A 12,062-nucleotide genomic window follows, 5' to 3' on the forward strand; every position below is an offset into this window, starting at 1 on the left:
CACTCTCATTTTTTGGCTAGATTTTATTGCTGGTTTTAGTACTCTGCACACTAGGACACTATTGTCCAGTACCCAGTACATGTGCTTTGACCCCTGAAACATGTGAAATTATTTCTAATTGGCACATGTAACTTATACATCATATATTCCTTGTATATGATACAAAGAGTACTCAGGGAATGTAGGTTAAATGTCACTACTGTCCGGCAGTACATATTGTGTCACTACTAAAGGGACTGGAATTCTCTGCGTGCTCTACTAACAGCTGAACTATCTGAGACGCAGTTTAGCAACCTTCTAAAACACCTGGCTTTTTAGTTCCACATAATTGGCTTTCTTTTGTTTGTTGCTGCTATGTTCTACTGTAACTGTTTCAGGGTCTCAGTGCAGGGACACACCGGTTTGGTGTAGCCATGCACTCTACAAAATAACTTATTATTATAAAAGTGACAATTCAAAACAGGACTGCAGGCCTACAACCAGTACATTGGCTGTGTGGGTTTAAAAGTAAATTCGTCTTGCCAAAATAACCCGTTTTGAAAGGCTTAAAATCCTCCTTTTAAATATAAAAAGTCGCTCCAAGGTTGGCCTTAATGCCCAATAAATCAAGTTACATGGAATGTAAAGTAGGACATGCAAAAGTTTAATGTAAAACATGTCCTTAAGTGACAAGGCCTCTTTTATTAAGCCACCTTTTATCTGCTTAAAGCCTGTAGAAGTCCATATGCATGAGTTTCCATCTGTCACCCAGGAGCTGAATAGCTTCCTGACAAGGTGCAAACTTGCTCCCAGAGCTCAGACAAACCCTTCCACGAGATTGATCAGAGACCACAGTGAAAGATTTACATTTGACATTGAACATTTAATCAACAATTAAATTTGCTTACTCCAACAGTATCTATTAATACTTACCTCTTTTGTGATTTATGCGAAATGACTTCTGAACCTGAAACCCTGATGAAATATGTGATACAATCTGCAGAAAGTAATTAAATGATTATATATCAACCTCCTCTTTGGTAAAATGTACAAGTGCAGTGTGAAAAAATGTTCCAAACACAATCATGCCAAAATATGCACTTCTGGTTGAGGCAGCTCTCACATACTCACACAGGGATATGGTGATTTCTAAATATCTACGGGCCATATTATCAAGGAACGGCGATAACATTATCGCCGCTTTAGCGGCAGCAAACTGCCGCTAAAGCGGCAATAATGGGCTTGATAATATGCCCTTGTGAATTACCATAGAAGCCCAGGTTCACAGCAGAACATGGGCTTCTATGGGAATTCACAAGGGCATATTATCAAGCCCATTATCGCCGCTTTAGTGGCAGTTTCATGCCGCTAAAGCGGCGATAATTTTAACGCTGATCTTGATAATATGGCCCTACTTTTTTAATTTCGTTTTTAACATTTGTAAAACAGATACATGAAAAATAGAGGCGGGAAGAATGCAACATTACAATAGGAAATAATTACATTTGTAACCAGTCACAATATGTTCAAGTAAAAAAATATAAAAACCTCAGAATGTAAAGTTAACTCAGGCAAGAAAGAAGGAGAAAGACACCTAATAATTCATGGGGAGATAATACTGTAATGGGAGGTATTATGCTAATGGGTACTGCGGTGCTCTGTTAAACTTATTTTCATAAATTATAACTAAATGTAGTTAAAAAAAATACACATTCTATACATTCTATATTCATGACAGAAGTAAGGTACTTCTGAACACCATGTGGCTGGAATAATAGCTGTAAAACATTTTCTGTGTAGGAGACTGCAGTAATTGAACAGAATGAGGTGATTCAGTTTGTCATAGCTGTTATGGTTAAGTGTTCTAGAAAGATGCAATGCAGACAGATTTCATGTAAATCATCAAATATCTTCCTCATCCATGTCAGAAAAAAGTCACATGCAGTGTGAGATATATTCTTCGAACAGCATCAGCAATCTTTCAATAGATTCACCAGTTCACTCCAGCAGCTTCATTATAAACTTCTAATGAACGACAAGAGTGTTAGAATTCTAAATTAATGACATATATGGCATACCCCGAATGCCACTTTGGGTTTGGGAGGGGTTAGACCTGGCATACTAAGGGTGGTCTTCCTATAGACTTTTTGCCTTCATGTTTAACTCATTATTTTTGCTGGCCTTAGCACTATGAGCACTTTACCACTGCTAACTAGTGCTAAAGTACATTTGCTTCTCTCCTAAACATGTTAACATTGGTGTTTATCTGCTTGGTGTATTTGTTGTACTAGTAAAGTGGTATACCATATACCCTGGCCCTGTACTTCAAACGCGACAAGTGGGCTGCAGCACTGATTGTGCCACCCACAAAAATAATCTTTCAAACCTGTCTCAGGCCTGCCACTGCAGAGCGTGTGTGTGCTGTTTTCTGCCACTTCAACTTGCCCATTACAACCACTTCCCAGGCATTAAACTCGCCCTTTACTACATATATGTCAAACCTAAGGTAGGCCCTAAGTAACCCTATGGGCAGGATGCTATATAAGTAAAAGGTAGGACGTGTACTTTTATGTCCTATTAGTGTCAAACAGCCTATTTTGTTTTTTAGTACTATGAGGCCTATCACTCTGATAGGCCAGCATTGGGAATTCCTTAATGCACTTTCCTGATCAAAGAGGAGTAGCTTTTTCATGTTTTATATGTTTGGTATGGTAATGATAAATCCCCCTTACTGGTAAAGCTGGATTTAACACTACTGTTTTATAAAAGGTACTTTAAGAAAGTGACAATTTCTCTGTACTTACTGCTCTTCGTGCCTGACAGCCTGTCTCCAATACACGGCTGGGTTGGGAGACAGCTATACTTTGTGCATTCACTCTAGACGGCCACAAACACAGGAATGTGAGACTCATCTGCATTCTGAGCACTCATCTGCATCCATCTTCATTCTGACGGGCCTTCCTGGACAGGAAGGAATGAGAGGGGCTGATGCTTACACTTCAATTTGTAGTGTCCTGTCTACACACAAAGCACTGATTTACCCCCACAGTTAGCCTGACAGACAGTACTGGGTTGAAAAAGGATCCTTGTGCACTTCAGAGCATTGCTTTGAAGTCACCCCCTACATCAAAGACACTTTTGGATATAAGTACTGGGTTTCTGGCCCCTAGAAATCAGACACTTCTGGATCTTGAATTGAACCTCTGTCAGAAGAACTGCTGTGCTGCTGAAAGGACAGAAATAGACCGCTTTTCTGGAAGGACTGCTTTTCTGCTTGTTGACCTGCTACCTACTGCTCCCTGACTCTGCTGAAGGAGGGCTGGACTCTGCCTTCCCTCCAAGTGAACGCCAAGGGCTTTCTGCTTGCCTCCTGTTTTCTGAAGTCTTAGAGACACAAAACACTTCCTGCAATCCTGCTGGTGCTGTAGGACTCTGCCTTCTGTGAGTCCTACCATTGTATGAAGTCCCTCTCTACGTTCTGGGCCTCAGCCTCAGAAGTGGGATCTACAGCTGCTTTTTACAAAACCAACACATCATCACCACTGCGCCGGTCGGAACCGAAGCATCGCCCTTCAACGCCGATGCAGAGGCTGTTCGATGACAGTGGTTCTCCAGCCTGCGCGGGATGGTAATGATGCATCGCCCTCATCTCAGCGGAGCTCGATGATGACTTAGCGCCCCGACTGGGTGGAAAAGATTGACACATCAGACCCTCAGCGTCGATGCTTTGCTCCAACCAGGGTACTTTCTCAGGGGGCACTGCATGGGTCCTGTAGCTGGCCTGCCCTCCACCGTGGTCAGCTTGAATTTTGGATGCGCACAGGTCGCTCACAACCTCAAGTAACCTTGTGACCGCTAGTGACTTCTAAGCACTGTTTTTGCGTTTAATCTTTACAAATTCATATCTCAACTTCTACTGATTGGATTTTTGTTGTTTTGGTCTTATATTGTTCGGATAAATATTCTCTATTTTTCTAAACCTCTGTGGAGTCTTTTTGTGGTGTATTCATTGTGTTACTGTTTGTGTTTTGCACAAATACTTTACACATTGCCTCTTTTGATTGTTTTGTATTGTAATTGCATTTATATAGTGCTTACTACCCCTGACAAGGCTTTGAGGGGTCTTTTCCGGAACCCAGAAAGGATTAGTGTTGAATTAGTATAGTGAGATATGTAAGTAATTCGAATGGTGGATAGGTTAGTAAGTTATTCGGATTCAGAAGGATAGCGGATTGAGAAGTATAGCGGAGGGATCGAAGAGGGAGAAAGGTTTGCATTTATATAGCGGTAATTACCCCTGATGGGGTGTTGAAGCGCTTTTTTCGGCGAGTAGCACGCTACTCCGGAACCCACAAAGGATAAGCCTTTCTGCTCTGTGACAAGCTACCGGAGGGTGAGCACAGGTTACCTTAGTGTGTATATGGTTTGCCAAGAAGCACAAAGGCGGACCTTCAAGTCCTGCACCTCAGGCTAGTTCTAATATATACGTTATCTGCGCAATGGTGGAGTGCCAGTTCATAAAGTCCAAAACATCAGGTAGTGAAGTATAAAATTTCGTTATTTATCAATTTATAAAATTCAGCAAACCAACAGACTTCAGCCAACATGTTTCATTCCCGTACCGGGAATTTCATCAGGGCAGTGTGAAAGTAACAATTGTATAGAACCCTTTCAAACGGTCCAAAAATCAACATTCCATGATGTCAGGATGTGCTCCAAAAGTGGTATGCTTCCAAGAAAGTCCCTCTTAGTCCAAGGATTTCTTGATCTTTAATCCCCGTACGGGGAAGGAGGACCGCGCATACGGCGTCCAGATCCTGAATGACATAGGTTATTATACCTGCTCACCTTCCCACTGGCTACAGTGCATTATACGGGCCTGGACCATCCAACAAATTAAAGATCAAGAAATCCTCGGACTAAGAGCACCAAAACCGCCCTCATCGCTGCCACTGATGACATCAGGATCCTACTGGACAACGGCAAAACAGCAGCCCTCATCCTCCTGGACCTGTCAGCTGCTTTCAACATGGTCTGCCACCGCACCCTACGCAAACACCTCCACAACGCTGGGATCCGAGACAAAGCACTGGACTGGACCACCTCCTTCCTCTCCGGCAGAACCCAGAGCGACCGCCTCCCCCGTTCTGATCCGAAGCCACCGAGATCATCTGCGGCATACCCCAAGGATCCTCCCTCAGCCCGACATTGTTCAATATCTACATGGCACCACTCGCTCACGTCGCCCGACTGCACACCCTCAACATCATCTTCTACGCAGAAGACACCCAGCTGATCCTCTCCCTCACCAAAGACCCCCTCACCGCCAAAAACCAACCTCCACGAATTAATGAAAGCCATCGCCGAGTGGATGAAGATCAACTGCCTGAAGCTGAACTCAGACAAGATGGAAGTCCTCATTCTCGTCGCCACTCTCTCGGCGTGGGACGACTCCTGGTGGCCGACCGCACTGAGAGCAGCACCAACACTCTCCGACCACGCACGCAACCTAGGGTTCATCCTCAACTCAACACTCTCCATGACCAAGCAAGTCAACGCTGTCTCGTCCTCCTGCTTCAACACCGTCTGCATGCTCCGCAAGATCTACAGGTGGGTCCCCACTGAAACAAGGAGACCGGTCACCCAGGCCCTCGTCAGCAGCAGACTGGACTACGGTAACACACTCTACGCAGGACCCTCGGCCAAACTCCTGAAACCACTACAAAGCACACAGAACGCCTCTGCTTGCTTTATCCTCGACATCCCTCACTGCAGCCACATCACACCCCTCCTAAAAGACCTGCACTCACTTCCCGTCAACAAGAGGATCACCTTCAAGCTCATCACCAATGCACACAAAGCACTCCATAACACCGGACCAACATACCTCAACAGACGACTCACCTTTTACACCCCTTTTACACAGCTCCACTCCGCCGACCTCGCCCTCGCCACCGTCCCCCGCATCCGAAGAGCGAACACCGGCGGCAGATCGTTCGCCCACCTTGCAGCCAAAACCTGGAACACCCTCCCCATCCTCCTTCGGCAGACCCAGGACCTACTTACCTTCAGGAAGCTACTCAAGACCTGGCTATTCGAGCAGTAGCAGCACCCCTCCCACCAGCGCCTTGAGACCCTCACGGGTGAGTAGTGCGCTATACAAATGTATTGATTGAATTGATATCACACTCAAAACTAGTATGTACTACACAATTTTCAAGGATTCATAACACTTTAAAATATATAATACCAACAAACAGTAAGGAATGTTTGGGTAGCTATTGACAGAATAAAAGCCAATAAAAATGCAGCATGTTAGTAGAGTACAGCTGTCTGATTTCTAATTAGACTTCGCGCTCAATATGCACACCAACATTTGCAAAACCGGGCATTGCACAAATTCCAAGACCAAACGATCTACAATAACGACACCCCTCCCCCCCATATGCTAGGGATTTGCAGTGTTCTACTTCCTAAATAAGGATACAAATGTGTATAACCTTGCATCCATAGGTGATATAATATTATTTTTGTAATTGAACCTGCATTCATCCTCATCCTTAAAATATGTGTAAGAAGCTATAGACCGGACTAGAGAATCAAATAAAAATGTTTAGCATTTATTTATATTACCCACAATATGTTGAAAAATAACTTTTCTGCAATTTTAGCATTACCCCTATAAAATTAAATCTACAATAGCTATATAGCTATAGCTTCCCAAATGCTTCCTCTCACGATGACACCCCAATCTACATTACAGTAAGAGGCTTGCAAATCTTTTACATATGTTTTTATTGCATACATATGATCTCCATTTTCAGTGGGAAATAATATATCTGGTTACAGACCAAGCAATGAAGTTTAACTATGTATGGGCACTTTTCATAGAGCAAATGCTCTGGTAAGTGGTTTGACCAGTCATAGTTCTGACTGGCAAAAGTGCCTTACTTCAAAATGATAACTGATAGCGGTGGTGCATCAGTTTTATGAAATGGGTGCACAGTACAAGATAACATACATTTGTAAAGCACACATTTACCTAGAGGGAAATCTTGGCGCTGAAATAGCAGATGCTTATTGTTACCCAACAGTACTCATTTTTATGACCTCTGAAAGATGAATCACCAAGTGGACCTGCCAAGATTTAGACCTGTGCCTTAAAGTCAAACACCAATCCCTACAGTGGATTCTTTAGTTTGCTGAGCCACCAGACATGACCTACTTGTATGCTTATGTTGAAAGTGTGACTGGCAGGGCAGATGGATGGGCATGCCTGAAGTCGGCTGGAAACAGACAGTCTGGCACTCAATTGAGTGTTGTAGTGTTAAGATGAGGCCTTTTTGATGGTTGTGTATAGAATCTATAGTGATGTTTCCCTGTTGGACCCTACATTGTCAGGTCCTCCAAGTTCAGTACGTAGCCCATAAGTTGAACTACCCTGAGCCAATTGGTAGAAATCTCCTGGCTTTGCAGACTCATCAACAATGTGATACTGTTAACTCTGGTAGTGTGGGTATTGCCACAGATTTATGCTTTAACTACCTTATTTTTGCAGAACCTGTTTTTGTTGTCATTAAGGCTCTGTGCACTTTACTCTTTCTAACTGTTGGAGGTATTCTGCTCAGGAACACAACTATGCTTGGGATCATAGACCATTGGCATGTAGGGACTGAGTCATCATACCACCTCAGTATCTATGAGCCAGAGTTCGACTAGCTATAGTGCCTTACTCACTCTGCTGACCTTACCAGAGAAGCAAATGAATTGGCACCCCAGAACACAACATTCTCAACCCTCTGAAGGATCATGGTAACAGGACACACCTTTCGCTTTCTCACTTGTACTCATTCACATAAATATAAACAAGAGACTTGAAGTAAGTTTAGAACATTTATTTAAACCATTGTGACCTCAAATGCAGTATATATGCCACACTTACTAAACAAAAGTATACTAAAAATACTGTTAGCATGGTCAATAAACCATGTATCTTAAAAATACCTGCCATGTTATAAGATCCCCCATCCCATCTACTGAAGCTAAATAATTGTATATCAAAGATCTCTGGGATTAGTGAGCCCCTTGCCATCGGAGCCAGAACGGGACACTCGTGCGAAGGTCTGAAGGTCGAACAAATCTACCATCATATAGCAATATATGTTAATGATCTGTTGCTATTTCTGAGAGAGGAAAGATGAGAATTTGGCGGGAGCCCATGCCCTGCTGGAAAGGTGTTGCTCTATGTCTGGACTTACGGTGAGCTGGCCAAAATCCCAACTTTTCCCCGTGATGCGAACGGGCCAGCCTCCGAAGGACCTAGCACGGCTACAATGGGGCCTAGATGTTTACCATATCTGGGAGTCCATATTTACCATACCTGGCCAGATCTTTATGAGGGCAACATAGGGAGGGCTTAACATGGCTTAAGTATGGCTATGGACTTCTGGCGGGCCCTGCTGCTTTCAGTGGCTGGTAGAATTGCACTCCTTAAAATGGTATCAGTCCCCTGCCTATTGTATTACTTTAATGCATGCCGCTTATAGATACCAACGGCATTTTTCAAATACCTAAACTCCCTTATCCGGACCTTTATTTGGGGCTGCGGGCATCGTAGAGTTGCTCTCACATTAATGCAAAAACCTGTGACTGAAGGCGGACTAGCGACCCCGAACTTTGAGACTTACTATATAGCAGCTCAATTACAGTGGCTGGTGCTCAGTATAGCTTTAGAGTGTTGGCAGACAAAAGCACCAGGACAGGCTAAATCATGATTGACCTATTGCGGGTGTTTTTCAGGGTAAACAGGCCAACAGGGGGGTACCCTCAAGAGCATAAAGTACAGGCCAAATGTTGGAGCTGAGGACTGCTGAGAATGGGAGTGTGGATCCCATATTCGCCAGACATCTCCGTCAGCCACAGTCCGTGCAGGTAACAGGTGAGGCGGTGGGGCCGGGTTTGGGGGGATTCCGATGGACAATAATGAGGGAAAATTAATTATTTATTTACTTGTTCTACACATGGGCTGCAGCACTCATTGTACCACCAACTAAAGTAACACTGTAAAACATGTATCAGGACTGCCACTGTAGCCTGTAGTGGAACATTAAAACTGCCAATTCAACCTGACAAAATAAACCTTTTTTATGCTGAAACCTTCCTTTTTAATACATGCAAGTCACCCCTAAGGTAGGCCCCACAGGCTCAAAGTGCAGTGCCTGTGGCCTTTAAAAGGTAGGACATGGGTGCTTAAGTTTTTCATGTCCTGGAAGTGAAAAAACCCACAGTCATTCTTCACAGTGGCAAGGTTAGCCTGCCATAGACTAACAATGGGTTACCTTTTTGCATTAGGTAAGTGATAACTTCAATTTGGGAATAGCTGTAGAAATACTTCTTTCACTTAAATTTACTAAAGGTTTAAATGCTTTTTTATGGCAAAGTCGGATTTTTAATTACCATTTTGAAAATACCACTGTTAGGAAGAAGGCCTTTTTCTTCTTAAACCAAATGTGTCTTTCTGCAGTGACCAGGGTCACATGCATGTTAATGGTTCTCCGGTGGTGTGATGTGTATTCTCTCAGACAGTTGCTAGAAGGGTCTAGTGTGTGGGAAACAGGATGGCCAAGGGTGTTGTACGAAGGCCCTAAGCTTCGCAGGGTAGGCTGAGGGCTGTATTAAGTCTCTTTCACTTTTCAGACAATGCCTCCTCTGTCACTGGAAACATACAGCTCCCTACGCAGCCTGCTGCCCTTTGTTTTACTAGCCAGGCAGGAATCAGACCCAGGGAAAAGGGTGTAACTGACCAGACCAGATTAGGGCCAGACAAATGGGATGTCCCCTGCCTACAGTCCGGCACTGGGCATAAAATGGCAAATCCAGAATCTCTCATCAGAATGCTCCTGGACCTGTGGAGACTCAGAAGGACTGTTCTGGCGATGAGACCTTCCCAGATGCAGTCCTTGAACTTTGCGTCAACAACAACTGTACCATGTTTCTAGCCAATGCAAAGGTCCTATTGTTGACCAGCTCTTCGGGCCAACAATGACCACTCTGCAATCCTTCACAAATGTGAAGTTCAGAGTAAGGCCTAGGATTTCAGCAACCCTCCATCAATGAGCCCTTGTTTGGATTAAGACTGCTGCTCAGCTGCCAACAACCTATTTGATGAGAGCTTTTCACATGAAACAGGACCAACTTAGCTTAAAAATTCCACCGGGATGAGCCTGGTCCCTGTATCGGACCCATACTCCATCGCTGTTGGCTTTACATTTTGAGTTTAACCCAATCCATCACAACCAAATAACCTTGATTAGTGCTTTGTGCTTTTTGACACTATTTCTGCTGAAACATTTTACATGTCATATCTTCGGTTTTAGTTATTGGATTTATTTCATCTTGGTGTGATTTTATGTATTTTATTTTACTCTATTTATTTGTCTAAATTAATGTGGGATTTGTCTTGTGTTGTGTTTTTTCACTTTATTTCTGTTTTAGTGCTGCATGAATACTTTACACATTGCCTGTAAGTTAAGGCTGACTTTCTTTCTGCCAAGCTACCAGAGGGTTGAACACAGGTTTAATGACTTGTGTGGTCCACCCTGACAAGGATTGTGATTATTACTTCTACTAATACCCCAATTCCATACAGCTAGGAAGACAGTAAGTGGTTAACTCCTTCAGTGCCACGCCCTTTCCCCCTCCTGTGCCGGGCGTTGCATTAGTGGGTGGGGTTCATGACGAGATAGTCTCGTCATGGGCACAGCGCGACCGTGCTCCATGACGAGACTATCTCGTCATGGGCACAGAAGAGGTTAAATATGCTTCATCATTGCATCTCTACAATCCATGATAGTGAGTTTGGGCATGGGAGTGTCCAACACCAAGTTCTGAATTGGTGTTCATCCCTGGATGTGGTGGCAAGCCAGATGAAGAAGATGAAGTTGGGAGAAGAGGCCCTGCTGTGACCATAGAGGAATTGCTGGACTAAAACATGAAACTGAAAAGAGAAATTTGGTGTGGGTGATCTCCAGAAGTCTGCCAAAGTCACCTATGTAGCCCATCGGCTGGCAGAGCGGATGCCCACAAGAAAATGAGAGATCTGGGGAAATGTCAAGTTCCACTTTGTGTATCTAAGAGGGTACCTGGTGTTGAAGAACACCTTAGAGTCCTCTGGATGTGAGAGATATTCAGATAAATGAGCTCTAATATGAGCTTTGTAGGCTAGTCAGCTTGAGACTAAAGTGTGGCAACAGGACAGCACAGAGTATATGCATCAGGTAGAGGTTAGGAGCTTGGAGGTCCCTGAGGAATCAATCACTTCAGAGTGCAGCTCCCTGACAGCCATAATTTGAGCACATAAGACATATCCAAAGTGGTATTAGTATCACTTATCCCATAACTACCGCCACACAACCTTTAAGGCCTTGATTTGCTTTCAATGATCCCACATCTGACATTAGCAATAATGGGAACCTGTTTCCCCCAGTTGTTTTTCAAGCATGTTTTTTGAAGCACTCATTAAAATGACCTGGCTGTGTACAGGGCGTTTTCATCCTTACGTATGGTTGCAGGAGAGAAGGAAGCACTCCTGTCACTTGCACCTTAAAGTGTAGTTTTTGATTTGAATGTTTTTCAGTAACACTGCTACTGGAGCTTCTATCTACTAATACATGGTATGTGACATTTGAGCTATGATAGATACCAAAACCAAATTGTTAAAATCCTAACTACTAAAGACCTATACTGCAAGAGATTCCCAAAAGAAGAGGAAAATCAAACTTTATGAAGTTGAATTGTCATGCACCAATTCTTAAATGCTTTGTAAATCTTTTGCACCCACAAATAGCAATTGCAAATGTGAGAATTCAGCCAGTATGCCGGAATTTCCGTAATTGTAGATTTAAAGTTGGGGTGAGTTAGTGGACATTCCAGGGAAGGACTAACCGCAAATGTGGATTAACACCTGCAGACATGTACAATTGTTGGTATTTGTCTGCTTCTTCCAGGTAACTTCCCTATCTGTAAACATACACAAATTACTTCCTATGAAGAGCAGTAAAACATGTGTTGTCAGGGTGCGAATA

The 12,062-nt window shown here is 43.4% G+C and overlaps 1 protein-coding gene across 1 annotated transcript in view; it reads right to left on the bottom strand.

The window, feature by feature from the left end:
* LOC146816683 (adhesion G protein-coupled receptor F1-like) overlaps positions 1 to 12,062 on the bottom strand; it is a 512,362-nt gene that overhangs the window by 10,457 nt on the left and 489,843 nt on the right. The window contains exon 15 of the mRNA XM_085610576.1: positions 913 to 976. Within this exon, the coding sequence (XP_085466702.1) occupies positions 913 to 976 (64 nt within the window). The remainder of the gene's footprint in view (positions 1 to 912; positions 977 to 12,062) is intronic.

Source organism: Triturus cristatus, chromosome 6, assembly GCF_964204655.1.
Source record: "Triturus cristatus chromosome 6, aTriCri1.1, whole genome shotgun sequence".
Taxonomy (NCBI): domain Eukaryota; kingdom Metazoa; phylum Chordata; class Amphibia; order Caudata; family Salamandridae; genus Triturus; species Triturus cristatus.